This window comes from Arvicanthis niloticus, chromosome X (genome assembly GCF_011762505.2).
Source record: "Arvicanthis niloticus isolate mArvNil1 chromosome X, mArvNil1.pat.X, whole genome shotgun sequence".
NCBI classification, from domain to species: Eukaryota; Metazoa; Chordata; class Mammalia; order Rodentia; family Muridae; genus Arvicanthis; species Arvicanthis niloticus.
The window spans coordinates 22,746,568-22,762,760 of NC_047679.1; the positions used below are offsets into that span (position 1 = coordinate 22,746,568).

The 16,193-nt window shown below is 41.7% G+C and overlaps 1 protein-coding gene across 6 annotated transcripts in view; it reads right to left on the reverse strand.

The window, feature by feature from the left end:
* The window catches only part of Gpm6b (glycoprotein M6B), a 142,619-nt gene that overhangs the window by 21,731 nt on the left and 104,695 nt on the right, over positions 1-16,193 (reverse strand). For 2 of the 6 annotated variants that reach the window (XM_034484862.2, XM_034484861.2), the window contains exon 2: positions 11,820-11,939. The exons of the other annotated variants lie outside the window; for them this stretch is intronic. In XM_034484862.2, coding sequence (XP_034340753.1) covers positions 11,820-11,939 — 120 coding nt within the window. The remainder of the gene's footprint in view (positions 1-11,819; positions 11,940-16,193) is intronic. 6 annotated transcript variants of the gene reach the window in all.

Consider the following 16,193-nt stretch of genomic DNA (forward strand, 5'->3'; position numbering starts at 1 on the left):
CCCAGGGAATGAATGTCACACAAATGCATACACTATGCTCCCCTCTACTCAGGGCATGCCTTGCTCCTTTACCCGGCTACAAAATTAAAAAGAAAAGAAGTTTTTACAATGTTCAGACTACTATCTACAGGGAACTGGGAGCAGCTAGAATTCTACTTAAGAAAAGCCAAAGTAAATGACAGTACACAGAAGTACTAAGAGATGCTAAGTAGCATTCTCAAGAAGGAATGGTTGTGCCCCATGGTGACCTCTGGCAAAGTTTATTGATATTTTTGGTTGTTACAGCTGGGGTAAAGGATGCTACTGGCATCTAGTGTGTACAGGCTAGGGATGTTGTAAATATTCTACAGTGTGCATGACAGCGTCTCACAACAAAGACTTACTAGACCCCCAAATGTCAATACAGTCCAGGGTTTAGGGTCAATAATGCTTAGAGGATGGTGCTTACATTTGATGCTAAGGAACCCTGCTCTGAGGTTACAGTGTTCATCCTTGGTCTTAGAATTTGGCTTTGTTACCAGGTTAAGTTTTTAAAAAAGGGATTGTATCTGTGTGTGTCTCTGTGTGGACATGTGCATGTGAGAGCAGGTGTCCCTGGAGACTAGAGGCATCTGATTCCCAGGGCTGGAGTTATAGATGCTTGTAGGCTGCCTGATGTATGTGCTTAGGAACTGGATTAGGATCCTTTGAAAGGCCAGCATATGTTCTTAATTGTAGAGCCATCTATCTCTTCAAGCTCTCAATTCTAAAGTTTTTTTTTTTTTTTTTTTTTAAGAAATGCTTAAGATAACATCTATTTAAAAATGCTAGAACAGAAGGTCTCTATCACATTAGAAATATCTGAAACTTCTGACATCAAAGCTCCACTGACCTGGATCAATTAAATTGGAATTTTCAATTGATAAGTGTTAGTATTCAGAAACTAGAGAGTTTGTTGTTTAAGCCTGTAAGCGTTCCTGGTGAATTCAATGCAGGTTCAAGTTGGAAAACCAAGGATGCAGAATACAGGTCAACACACTGGGCCTCGGGGGCAAATCTGGCTTGCTCTCCATATAGCTATGAAGAAAGAGAATTTTTGTTTTTCCACAAGTTCAATGCAAGCTTGGGCTATTACTTTATTCTGTGTTCATACCACCCTTAAGTGAACCCAATCTTGTCTAAATGGAGCAGGTGGAGGGAGGCTTGAAGAATACTTTGTGACATATGGAAAGTATATGAAATGCAAAGTTGTGGATCTGTAAATAAAACTTTATTAGCACATGGCCACCTACATTCATTTCCATAAAATCTAGAGCTATAGTCAAGTTCCTAAGGCAGAGCTGAGTAGTTGGCCACAGAAAATTACATCAGATCCTTTACAGGGAAAGCCTTCAGAGCTCCACTGGAGAAGAACAATGGTTCACATACTTTACCATGCAGAACTCTGTCTAGGGGCTAGACGGCTCAGTCAGGAAAGTGCTTGTTGCTCAACCATGAGGACTAGAGCTCCGATCCTCAGAACCCCTGTAAAACTGGGAGGTGAGGTTTTGAAATTTCAGTGCTATAGAGGTAGAGATAGAACCCCGGGGCTTGCTACTAGCCTACTAGGAGAGCTCCAGGAAGAATGAAATTTCCCCTTTTGAAATAACAAGATAGATGGTCCCTGAGGATCAACAACTGAGATTATTCTCTGGCCTCTACAAGTGTGTGTGTCACACACACACACACACACACACACACACACACAGAGCTTAGTCTGTTTAAGTCCATGGAGAGGACCAAGCTGCTGCTTTTCTTACTAGCTCCCAGAAGATTCTATGGTGCAAGTCTGTCAGGCCCACTCTAAGTAAGCCAGGGAGGTAGAATAGAGGGTTTTTGAAAGGAGACTGGTTTAGCCCTAGGAGATTGCAAGGCCCCTTTAGGAGGCCCCTGAGGTCCAAATTGTTGCTCTCACAGCACTAAGGCGTTATTTACTTTTGCCACTGTACTGACATTTGCACAGTAAAAGTGCTGATGCTGTAGCACAAAGCAGACAGTACAGTCTGTTGTGTGTGCGCGTGTGTGCGTGCGCGGCCCTAAAGTGCAGTGAGTGCATTCTTCAGCACTAACCATTGCAGCAAAGAGAAAGAGAACTGCAGAGCTGGTTTCATGTCAAAACATTTTCAGTACAAAGGAGACATCCATCCATCTGCAATGTCACATATATTAATATATGAGACTTTTCTTACATCACAGCCCTGAGACTATGCCTTTGAATATTCCGTGTAATGAGAGCGGAGGAAGAGCAGAACACTCTGACTGTACATCAACAGATGGCCATAACCTTCAGGAAAGTTCTGCTTCAGTTGTGTGACAAGCCGCCTAGCACCTTTTCTCATGGAACACTACTTTTTTTTTCTTCCTAGAAAGCAGCTCTGACAGGCTACAGTTACTCAGACATAGCCATTTAGAAGAAATGGTCTCAGTCATGAACTAAGTGAACAGCTTGTCATCTCAATGAAAACAACTGACGGTATCTGTTGCCAGTGAACTTGGGGAAACTTGTACCTGACACAATGATACTGACAGCTTTCCCAGCTCTCATGACTTCTTGATGGAGTCTTAGTAGTGCTATAAAGACATGGGACTTTATGTGGCTTAATAAAATGTATCAGTATTGGAAATTCAGACATAGGGCCCCACCCACTGCTAGTGTTTTCCAAATAATCAGTGTGTAACTTTATAGAATCATTTCTGAATATAAGAGCCAACCAACATTCAGGTTACAGCAAAGGGTTTTAATAGCTCAGAATCCTAAAGGATTGGTTTCAGATTCCAGATGGCCAACAGTCTTTAAGAGACCACTACTTCAGGCAGCTTAGTTGGTAAAGCACTTCCTGCTAAACATCATGACCTGAGTTCATCCTGGGACCCACATGGTAGAATGAGAGAAACGACTTTTACGAGTTGCCTTCTGACCACCACCCCCAAAGTATAATAGACTATCTTTTCAAAAATGAAACTACTACTTGCTGAATCTTGCCATTAGCAGAAAAGAATTTCTTATTCTACAATTATTTTTAAAGGCCACTGAAAATCTTCTCCAACCTCATACCTGTGAGAGATGAAATTTTCTTCATATATCTCAACTAAAGTTGGACAAGCCAAGATACTACTGAATGAATACAGAGGCAGAGGCAGAATCCAGATGCCTCATACTAAGCCCCATATTATAAAGATTTTAAAAATACTAAAGTAGAAATGGGTACTTACTCTTCTCACTAAAGTATCATTTTGATTTGGAAAGTACTTCTCTTTGTGAAGATGCTATTTAGGATAATATAGGATGGGTTTATTATTATTTTAATATGTAAGTTGAACCGAGAATATAGCTAAGTAAGTGGTTGAACAATGGCCTAGCATATACAAGGCAGTCTCTTGGGTTTCATTCTGCCAAAACCAAAAGTTTACTAATAATTATAATTTCATATATACATACATATACACATATACATAATATCCCAACGTCTGAGAATCACCAATTCAGAGCACTATTATGAAGTCTATTTATGGCAGGGAGGCTTCCTTTAAAGAGCTAAGCACAGACACAGGACTCACCTTCCAGTCCCTTTGACTCTCTTATAGACCCAGACATGAACGTTCACCCATGTAATGATAGGAATGCTGAGACTATTTCTAATGGTATATAAGGAATCATTTCTCAGTAGACCCTTTTAAAAGCTTGTCCTAAAACCTGGTTAACACAGAACTTCCAGATCTGTGACATACCATGAACATCTTAAAATAGATTAATTGCCAACATTTGTAAAATAATATGTGAGAAATAGAAGCTAGGTGACCATATAAAAAGTTAGACACTTACATGGCTGGGAATAAAGAAATTTAAATAGATACTTGTTAGTCCTTTCTTCTGCTTTCTACAGGACTGGCTGCCTTTGGATTTCCTAAAGATCATGTGCAACACTTTGCCCAGTTAAATAGGGGAGCAGGGGATTGCAGAAACTGACCCTGAGTAGGGAAAACTAGCTCTAAGTCCAAATAATATTAATTTTCAGAGCAGGGAGATCTTTGGGAAGTGAATCTGGGGTCTACCAACATTTCGATCCTTGACCATTTGGGGTTCAGCATCTTTGCTTTCCTGGATCTATTCATTGACTCTCTTGATTTGCTGCTACGTGTGAGATATTGTGCCAGGGCTTGCAGGTGTTCCCTTCCCGACACTGGGGTGGCGACGGAGCAACATACAAGTACATAACTTTTAGTGAGAATAAGAAGAGATACAACATAAGGACATGGCATGTGAGGTAGGACAGATGTCCTTGGTCAGTGTAAGATACTGACAAAAAGGTCTATGGATGGACTGAGTGTAGACAGGCCTTGGAGAGCACACATGTTCCCACGATAGGCACTGGGGAAAGAATGCTGAATCAATGTGGTGTGGGGGCCAAGGTTTAGCTGAGTTTCTCAAGGATACCGGGGTAGAGTTAGGAGAAGTTAGAAAAGAAAAGCAGGTGGGCCCTCCTCCAACCGTAGGAGGCAGTCAAGCCATCTTGAGCCTCTGTGCTTCATTTGCAAGCAGGAGAGGGGGCAGGTTTATGTTAAGGAGAGTGACATGATTGGGGATGTGCTTGTGAGATTCATCTGGCGCTGGTGTGTAGGCTGGACCGGAGTGGGTGCAGGCTTCAGTCTTCAGCTGTGGGTGGAGGCAGAACCAGCCTTGCTGGGTTTTATTCCAAGGGGACAGAGCGTCTTCAAGGGAAGCAGGAAGGATAAAAATCAGACAAAGCTACAGAGCTATTAAGCAATCAGTGTCACATGCCAGTTTTTAGAAATGAATAAATGAGAAAGGGCAAGAGAAATTATGTGAAGCCATCTTCATAAGGCCATTCTAGAAAAAAAAAAAAAAAAACCCACAGAAACCCAGAGAGAAGGCAAAGCCAAGGTTGTTTTGGGAACAGAGCAACAAAGAAGGGATTAAAGAGGGTGTGGTGATCTCTGGGCATGACAAACACATCTTCATACTTGGTACACAAGGAAGCCAAGACTTCAACCTTTGAAATCAATGCAGGGTGATGGCTAATTTTGACTGTCAACTTGAGAACATCTAAAATCTCCTAGGAGGCAAACCTCTGGGCATGTGTGTGGGGAAGTTTCTAGATTGGGTTAACTGAGGTGGACAGGCCTACCCTATGTGTGGGTAGGACCATCCTATGGGCTAAGGTTCTGGAATGAATATTAAAGAAGTGTGCAATATCTGTTTTAAACTCTATCTGATCCTTGACTGTGGATTCAATGTGACTGGCTGCTTCATAACTGTAATTTTGCTACTGTTATGGATCATAATGTAAATATCCGTGTCTGCCAATGGTCTTAAGTGACCCTTATGAATGACCTCCAAGGGGGTCACAATGCAGAGGTTGAGAACCACTGGTCACACCTGTAATGCTCATGGCGCCATGACTTCTTCAACATGTGGTTCTCAACCATCCTAATGATGTGATCCTTTAATATATACAGTTTCTCGTGTTGTGCTGACCCACTCACCATAAAATTATTTCCATTGTTACCTCACAACTATAATTTAGCTGCTGTTTTGAGTCATACTGTAAATGCCAATGTTTTCCAATGGTCTTAAATGACCCCTGTGAAAAGGTCATTCTACCCCTAAAGGGGTCGAGAATTCACACCTTCAAACCATAAGCCCAAATAAGCCTTTCCTTTCTTAGGCTGCTTTTATCAGGTATTTTGTGGCATCAGTGTTACCTCCACCTCAAAACAAGGCATTTATTTATTTATTTATTTATTTATTCATTCATTCAGTTTACAGGAAAGCAACCATAGGTCACCTGTAAGGGAATGAGCATGGCTGGTTTGCATAAAATTTTATTAAAACACCATGGGTGGTATCACAAACACCTATAGGAATTTCCACTAATTACCTGTAGGAAACAACCACAAAGCACAGGAATGAACATAAGAGAGTTTCAGTCCTTGTTTCTCCTGCTAGGCAGACATTTCATCACTGGTGCTATTCTCCTTAGGGAAAAACACTGTCTGTGCAAGTTTATAGATAAAATCCAAGCATAACCTCAGAGAAAGGCTCAACCTATTTAAATGGCTTTGTGAGACCAGAAGCATTCCATTTAGTATCAGACTATTTTGTCACAGACACAGAAACTGGCTATGTGTATGGCTTGTTTGGAAGTGAACCGGGATGACTGAAAGGACACAACCTGAGGAGGTGGGACCACACAAGCTGTTAAAGTCTTCTTCCCTGCCATGCCACGGTATGTCCACTTATCTCTAAGAGGGCTGAAAGATACCAAGGCAAAAATTAAGTAGTCATCACTGAAAATAATGCAAAGAAGCGATCAGATATCATAATTAGACCTCACCAATTGCAAAAAAAATACCCTGAGAATTACTCAATCTGGAATATTCCAAGCTTTGTTCCTAAAAATTGTTGTGACTGGCAGACAGCTCCAGATCAGCATCCAGGACTGATGGATGATTCTCTCATCCTCTCCGCTTTCTATGCTTGCCCACTGTGGGCTAAGGAGCACATACAAGAGCAAGAGACCAGGTAAGCTGATGCAGTGAGTAGTCAGCTGGGCCACTGTGATAGATACAAAGTTGTGCGACTCACGTACTGGCAGAAGAGCAGCCCCGAGTTGGAATGTTTATAAACAAACCAGAACTGTTTTCTGGCTATATGAAATAGCTGATTATCATTTTTGCTAAGCGAGCTGCGAAATAGTTACTCTACAGTAAACTACATTTTATAAAAATTAAAAAAGGAAAGAACCCAGGCAAACTGAGATTTAACAGTATGAATCTAAACTGTGGTATGTTCACAGTGTATTCACCTCCAAGGAACCAGGAAATCCCAAGTGGTTGGAAGCAGACTACAGAGTGAAAACTTCAAGTGAAACTTGAGCTCTACATAGTCAGAAAGCTGTTGCTGAATGTTGACTCTAGGGATCAGAGTGGCTGGGGCCATCAGAACCTACATGACATGACTACCCTTCTAATCATGGAGGAAACTCCATCACAGACACAGGCGCAGTGTTCTTGGTACACGTCCAAATAGTAAGGAGGGGATTTCTCTCTTGAGATACATTTCAAATGTTTGAAGATATGACCCTAAAACATAGCGGCCATACATCCTTAAGTTCTGAAAGAGCAACCCTAAGGGACAGTAGCACGTGGGAAGCAGAAGAAGGTGGAGCTCTAAGAGTTTGAGGTCACTCTGGTCTCCATAGTAAGTTCCAGGACACCTAAGGCTACATTGGCAAGACCCTGTCTCAAAAGAACACAAAACAAAACAAAACAAAACTATAACAGCACTTGGAAGAAAAAAGTAGAAGGATCAGCAGCTCAAGGTCATCCTCATTTACATAGAGAGGTCAGGCTCAACATAGGCTACATGAGACTCTGGGGGATGAGGGTGAGTGGTGGCCAGAGTTACTATCAAGTCTTACAGCAAAAAGAAAGTTATGTGTTTCGTTGGGGGGGGGGGGGAATGAAGGAAAAAGACAACAGACTGACCTTGACCTTTCTGGTGGGAGACAGTGAAGTTGGGGTAAAGTGGTTTCTGATAGTGACTGCACAGTGAGAGAGGTATTTTTCTTTGGCAAAGACTTTCTGGTCACTTAGTATCAACACCTCCATGGAAAGAAACAGAACTATATGGCGGGGGGGGGGGGGGGTGGGCATACATACAAGCCATATGGAATTCTCTATTTTTTCCCACCACACCATCTGGTTTAGAATCTAAGTACAGGATGACAACTGTGTTGATTTTAGAGCAGGAAAAAAAAAAAAAACCCTAAACCAAAAAACCTGGGGAGACGATGACATGGCCGAGGCAGGTCTCGCTCTGTGACCAAATCTACCATCTTTACAGTCTCTGGTGGTCTGGGGTAATATTGTTTCAGATACAAATGGGACTTCAGACATACATTTGGTGCCGGAGAGACCAAGGATTGAGGTGAATTCATACAAAAATTAAAATAGTATGTCCATATAAACCATTTCAGGATCTCAGAAGATGATTCTTTAAAATTTAAAGTTCAAATCAAGTACAAGGACTTTCTTTCCTCCAGGCAAGAACCTGATAGCTCCCAGAATTCTTTCCTTGTAACATCACCAGCAACTCAGATACTATAGGCAGCCTGGACCTCTCATTATACCTAGAATTTCAAAACTCTTGAAAACATAAGTTTAAAATTAGGGCAGGAAGGCAGAATGGATTCACTTTCCTTGGTGCTGAACCTTCAGCTGAATGGACAATGGAATGGGGTCTCCCAGAACAGAGCTGGGTTCTTAAGAAAGCTAACTAAGTGTGTGTGGCGTTGGCCAGACCTTGCTGGAGGGGATGGTATGCCCTGCACAATCTGTATCACCTTCAAAAACCCATGTTCTTCAGGGCTCCCAAACAAACTGATTTTAGGAAAGTCTTTGAAGCATTCTTGTTTTTGCTTTATTTTTGTTTTCTTTTTTTTTTTTTTTTTTTCTCAGTTGCAACTGCTGCTTCAAATGCCCCACATTCTGAGGTTTAGCTGTCAGGTGAAAAGGACACACATCTTACTCCAATGCTTTTCTATGAAACTGCTTAATGCCTGGAGAACTACCCTCAAGTCATAGACAGACTTAGGTTTTCCCCTAGGAAGATGATAGTGTTTATTCTTTACTACATGGTTTAGTGCCTGGGGTCCAAAAATGACTCAAAGGTCTTTGTAGATTTCTAACTGCCATGGTATTATTAATTTTTATTACATTTATTTATTTACTTATAATTGTATATTTGTCACACATGTACTTGTGCACATGCACTTGTGCACATCACGCGTTTACACACACACACACACACACACACACACACACACCATGGTTGGAGGATCTCCTTCCACCATGTGGGTCCTAGGTATTGAACTTAGGTTATCAGGCTTGGTAGCGAATGCATTTACCCACTGAGCAATCTTGCCAACCCCCACACTTATTCTTAATATATAAGCAGTATCCAATCTCAAGAACAGTGGTTTCTGATTCCTAGCCAGTAACATGTTCCCTTCCCCTTTCTGTCATGGGTTACATATATTTAATGGGATGGTGTGTATGTGGTAAAACAGACAACCAACCAAAAAATGGCTTTCAGATATAACTTACAAACAAGAAAATTCATTTTTTAAAGGTAGTGTCTTACTATGTATCACCAGCTCAGGAAATCCTCTAATTTGTGGTAATCATTCTGCTTCTGCCTCTCAAGTACTAGGGTCATGGGTTTGAGTCCCACTGTGCCAGGCTCATCTATTCCAAATTCAACAATTTTGAATGAATCTAGGGTTGTGTGATCATCCCCAGTTTCATCACCCCAAAGAGATCCTTGGTTTTCATCTGTAGTCAATCTCTGCTTCATGCTATCCTGGGCCTCTGGCAACCAACTCTCTATAAGGACTATCTCTAAGGAGTCACCAGTTCTGGAAACTCAATACAAATGGAGTCTTGCAACACTTGGGCTCCTAAGCCTGGCTTCTTTTACATAGGTTCTTGCCTTTAATGTGTATCATGCCACAGTATGTAGTGGTACTTCATTCTGTTACATTGCTGAACAGGTATCCATTGTATGGTTGTATCACAGGGAATGGCAACAGCAATTTTTAAACCAAGATGCCACCCCTCGCCACCATATTCTTCGAAGGATCTATGCTAAAGAATGCTCAGTCTCCATTTTTGCTTACCTTACAGGCACACACAAAATAAGCACCGCTGGGCCAGGGCAGTAGCTCTGTTGGTAGAAGCTTGCCTAGTATACATGAGGCCCTGGGTTTGATCCCCAGCACCATAGAAACTGAATATCGTGATATACACCTGTAATCTCAGGCTAAGGTCACATTTCAGTTGTTCAAAGACAACTGGGGATACATGACTTTGTCAAGAAGAAGAAGAAGAAGAGTTGAGAACCACCACCATCACCACTACCACCACTAGCAGCAGCAGCAAATCGCAGAGCTGTGTGAAAGGGCCCTTAGCAGGCCCTGTCCTGGCAAACATGGTACTAACAAGCCTTGCCCTTTCCCCTTTTCCTTCCATGTAAACTAGAGATCACACCCCTAAAGCTAGCCATCAAGGTCCATTTCCTTATTTGGACACTTTCTTATGCCAGACTTGTCTCTGAGGATGGCTACCAAAGTCCAACAATCAAAAGCCCCCTTTAGTTCCCCTAACAACATGCCCAATCAAGATCCACTGCCGCATTCAAGCCCATTCTAACACAACCTCTCCCATTTCTCTTCTTAAAAATGATACCTGCAAGGCCATTGGCTTTTGTTTTTCTGCCTGAGTCAGAAAGCAGCCACTTTAACTTTTCTTCCCCACTTAATAAAGGATCCCTCTGTGAAAACAGGCGTTTGGGCACTGTCCGTGCTTTATCTGGAGTCTGGGAGGGAGCCCGGAGTGTGTAGGGGCTCTCTTGAGTCTCAGCACTGGGTGGAACGATGGAGTACATGACCCAAGACACAGAGGTAATTCCAAGTTGGATTTCATAATTAACCTCATGGTTCCGTTTTCGGTCTTCAAGGAAAAAGGGCAGATCTGCCATTCAACAGGATATTTTATACTGTCCCTCAAGACTTCTATATCCAGTGTCATTCATCATACTGGTATTTCTTTGTTCTTTTTAGAGGTGGATGTGTACATGCACACATGTATATATGGAGACTAAAGGTTAATGCTGGGTATATTCCTCTGTTGATCCCCCCCTTTTTAAGATAGGGCCATTCACTTACCCTAGAACTCATCAATTGTCTGTGAGCTCCAGTGATCCATCTGTCTCTATGCCCCTTAAGCTGAGATTACAGATACATACTGCTATCTACTTTTACATGGGTGCTGAGAGATTGAACTCTAGTCTTCATGCTTGTGAAACAAGCACCTTTTCCACTGAGACACCTCCCCAGCCCCTAGCACTGCACTTTCTAGTAGATCCCTGAACAACTACACATACTCAGTTGGGAGAAATGGTATCGCAGATTGAGACAAAATGATAACAGTATTTTAAGCTTACCAGTCCTTCGTATCACATTTTACGTGACTTGAGCTACCATCTTACACTGAGCTAAGTGGGCAGAACATTAAGGCACATTCAAGACATTAGGGCTGGAAATGAGGAAATACTTACTGCATAGCATCTTCTCCATCTCAAACCCACCAAATGACTCATACATATATTTTTCTCAGCCTAGCCCCTTAATGGTCACAGAGATGAGTGTCCTTCGCAAGCAAGAAAAATGGAAACTGAATTCAAAGGAACTACCTGCCCAATATATAACTATCTGATCTTAATTTCACAGGCTTTACTTTCTTGGAGGTATAGGCTGATACAAAAGGAGAGTGGTACAAGGCTGTACCATAGAAGAGGTATGTAGACACGTTCAATACTTTCAGAGACAAGACTCCTTGAAATCTCCGACCCAGTTCTGGGCCCTGTGGTGGATATGTACATACTTTCTCCCCCGTTACTGATTCAGACATCTGAACATCTGTGGTTAACCCAAAAGCAGAGCTCACTGCACACTGTTCCCTTTGATACAAAGAAGTGGGTTGAGGAAAGAGAGGGAAGGTGGGAAGAAGGTGAAGAGAGATGGGGTGGAATGGAAAGGGGGAGGAAAAAATGAAAATGATTAAAAAATTATTAAAGGGCCACTTCCACCCACACCCATGTCAACAAATGAATGCATCAAGCAAAACATAAAATATCACCAAACTGAAAGAGTCATTATAAATCCCAATCAAGATAACAGTGGAGTTGCTTGTGGAATTCACCCCAAGGCTGTATTTACCTGGACTGCTCAAGGGGCCAGCCCTGTCCCCCAGGGTTGGCACAGGACGGTACTGATGGTTCTTTGAGCCTGGGTACATCCAGTGGTACCTGCCAATTTCCATTTCAGCTCTGCTGTTCACTGCCAATTTCAGTGGCAAAGAGTCAGTGTCTTTCTCCAGCAAAGATTCTATAATCAGCATTTCTATTTATTTTCTTACCATACAGTAAAGGAAAACGGGGAGTTAAAAAATATGCTATCAAAATTCAACCCTTCAGTACCAATCTATCAATTTAACACGAGAAATTTCAGAATCAGTTGGACACTTGTCCTGCATAACTGAATTTAAGTTTATACGAATTACCAACTTTTTTTTTTGCTTTTTATTTTCTGTATTATCTCATACTCTAAAATGTTCATTTGGGGATGGTACTACTCATGGTTAAAATGTGGCTTCTCATAATGTGTTTCTTTTGGTTTATTTCCTTTTCAGACAAACAGAGACCTGTAATTATAGCCAGCTGCATGAGCAAACGTGAGCTGAGTGGCTGACTTTCTGTCATGGTGCCTGATTTCCATTCTAGAACTCTGGTAAATTATTCTGTGGCCTGTTGAGCTCATAATGAAACACCCATCTTCCCAAGGACACCTGAAATAGTCTTGGTCACTTTATCCTCAAATCAGGACATTACATGGTCCTGAATATTCTGAATTGAATTCCATTTCGATAATCTTTCTGTGTGTCATAGAGAAGGAACTGCTTACTCAAATGGCAACAAATGGCTTCCCAGGGACTCAGGTCACTATCTGGTAATACATTTCGCACTTCTTAGGGGGATTGGAGAAGCAACAATACTTCTCAATTTGTCTGGCATAGAATATAGGTGCCAAGTCACTCTTAAAGGAATTCTAATCCTGAGGTTCTTAAGATGTTAAAAAAATGTCATTATGGGCTGTCCACACCTATAAATTCCATAAATGAAGGAAGCAGTGATGTACTCTATGGTACTACAAAAACTTACATATTAAAAAAATACCTTTGGCATTGATGTGGGTAATGATTCCATCAGAAGATGAGGCTCTAATTTTCCACGTGGCACCTCAAATCATTGAAGACCAGATAAATAACCAAATTGTGGAGCTAGTGAATGCCCATCCTCACCAGGTACACCACGGACCTTAACCCACCTTAGAAATACCCCAGTTCCACTTGCCAGGCTCTGAAAGCTCTTAAGAGATTTGAGACTGGGACGTGCTGGGTAGTAGTGTTTTAGAGAAGACCCTTTTCTGGCTTCAAGGTCAGATAAAAATGTCTTATTTCAAAGGAAAAAGAAGAGCTCTGTGTGTGTGTGTGTGTGTGTGTGTGTGTGTGTGTGTGAGTGTGCGCGTGCTACAGTGATAGAGCAACTGTGTAGCATATGTAAGATGTAAGACCTTGGATAAATTGATAACACCAAAAAAATTAAGTAAATAAGGGCAAACTAAGGCTCTCAAGTGAAAACAGAAATGTACCGTGAAGCTATTTTTTTGCTGCTTCTGTTTGGGTTGTCAATAAGGATGATAATTATGGAGTGCTTACAGTGCACTAGCCTTAGTGTTATGCACATGATGCCTGCTATTTCACTAGCTAAAACCACCCTAGGAGAGTATCATTCAGTCTTGACGACAGACAGAAGAATAGAATTCAAGAAGAGATCCATCACTTGCCCAGCCTGGAATTGGAGTCTGGATATGCAGCTAGAAAATCAGCCTCCAGAGGGCACACTTTCAAAAGCCTAGCATCATCCTCACTGGGACCTAGAGAAGTATCACCCTTTGCTTTTTCTCAAGTTGTTAAGGCCAGTGAGAGCTATTCTAAGGTCCCTGTGGAAGTGAGCAGTATTTCTGAGGTTCCTAAAGAAATGGTCCTGGTCCTCTGCTAATTCAGGGTTCATAAAATGTAACACTATCTCCCTTGGAATGAGATGTTTGCCTCCTGGTTTTTAGGGCAAAGGTTATATATAGCTCAATAGTACAGTACTTGCCTATCATGTGTGGGCTCCTCGATTTGGTCCTTGGTACCAACCAAACCAAACCAAATAATCAAAAAATTCATTACATTAAAAAAAAAAACCCACATTCTCTTAGACAAAGGTTATGTATGCTACATTCTCTGACAGAAAGAAACCCAGGCAGACTGGTACAAAGAACCAGATAGTTAAGACACCTCACAGTATATACTGATCTCCCTTATACTGATCTCCTTTTGGTAAAACTGACTGTGAGTCCTTCATATTCACCTCTCAGGTAAAAAGATTTGAAACAGTTCAATTTCTTCTGATATGATTTTTTTTTCTCTTTTTTTTTTGTGAGTATAGGTGAGGGTGTTAGAGATGGAATCTCATGGATCCTAGGCATGTGCTCTACCATTCATGTACCCCCACAACCTTCATCTTGTTCTAATAAGTTTATTGCTACATGTACAGAACAAAATAGGTGTTCAATAAATTGCTGGATCAAGTATTTTATTAAAAGCAAAGGACCACCCTAGGGCCCTATGGACCCCCACCATGCTGCCTTTCCTTTCAGTAAAGTCTGACTGGAACACTGTCACTTCCACACATAATACACTTGTGCACATAATATCTATGACTGCAGTTCAGAAGGTCAATTTATGCCCTGTCTTCATCTGTTCACATGGATGGGAATGTCTGAAGATATCTGGGTAGTCAGGCAGTGGCCACTGATTAAAGACAGTGGAAATGCATAGATTACCTAAGTGTGTTTTTTTTCTTTTAAAATTTTCTCTCTCTCTGTGTCTCTCTCTCTCTCTCTCTCACTGTGTGTGTGTATATGTGTGTGCCTGAGTGTATGTTTGTGTACCACATGCAAGTTAGAGCCCACAGATATCGGAAGAGGCTACCATGTGGGTCCTGGGAACTAAACCCTGGTCTTCTGCAAGAGCAGCAAGTGCTCATAACCACTATGTCATCTCTCTGGGTCTCCAATTGTGACACTTTCTCAGAGTAAAATACGGTGGCTATGCCTTCTCCAAATGCTTCCGAGAATGTAAGAATATAATGAGAGCAGCAGATCTGAAGATGAGATCAGGCAACTACATGGCCATTCTCCAGTCCTTTGGGCTAATACGGGTGAAGCCTTTCTCCAACAATAAATTTTTAGGTATGAGAAAAAAAAGAGCAAGAAAGAGAATCACTTCTATGTTGTACTTTTGAGCCAAACTTAAACAAAGACATTAAACACAGAGTTATCTACAGCATGTATGACATCAGACTACACACTTTAATCCTAAGGACAGGATCCAGACACCTAAAAGGAGTTAAATACCTTGCTGCTTCTAGGCATGGACAAGAATGAGGAAATGGTCTATTCCCTACACAAGCAGATGACAACATGCTCTCCCTCCGAAATGACAGAATAAAAGTGACGGTAGTGGCTCCTGGAAACACATACAACTGTGTGTGGTCACCACCAAAACAGGGGCATGACCTAAATAATGGGAAATTGGGAAGAAAAAGGCAAGCAACGTCTTGGCTTCCTTCCACATCCCCCATTTCCTTTGGTAATATGGTGTGGGGACAAGTGACTTCTAGGGTGAAATGCTCTCCAGAATTTAATTATTATCACTCGGAACAACCAAGTAATAAATATGGCTGGCAAAAAGACCACATTCACTGAACAAGGTCTTTCAAAGCAGTGTTTGTCATAGTCTGTCTGTACCCATAAGCTAAAATGTGAAGGGAAAGACTTAGGCTTTCAACAGAGTACGGTACAGGCCTATAGACCTTCTCATTTGGTAAATAAAATCTGACTGGAACATTGTCACATGTCCTTGTGCACATGCATCTGTGACTGTTTCTTCATGCGAGGAGAGTAGCTGTGCACAGGCACAGCAGAGATCAGTGGCCTGGAAGGGTAAAATATGTGCCACCTGTCCATTTATAGGAAAAGTGCACTGTGCTCTGGCATCAAGTGGTAGGGAGGGCTTGCTATACAAAGTGGTTAATGGAATTAATAAAATCAGCCTGTAAAACAAGGCCGATTCTTTTATTTTTCTCTCAGTCATTCTCTGAAGAAAAGTATCATAGAGCTGGCTGAGGATCAAAAGTCTCTGTTCCTGCTATTGGTTATCTGCCACCAACCAGCACAATATGGCGAAAACCCATATATGGTACTACTTCTACTGATGCCTGAATGGCATCCCTCCTCCATCGGGCGGAAGGGGGAAGGCCGACATGTCAAAGGAGCATATTATTAAATGAAGAAATGACTGACAGATGGTGAGTAACAAAGCACACTTGTAAAACTAGGAGTGGAGCCTCCCTGTCTCAAAAGCCAGTGTGTATCCCATTCTTCCGCCATCCTGTGGCCACCCCTTTCTTCTAGCCAATTAGC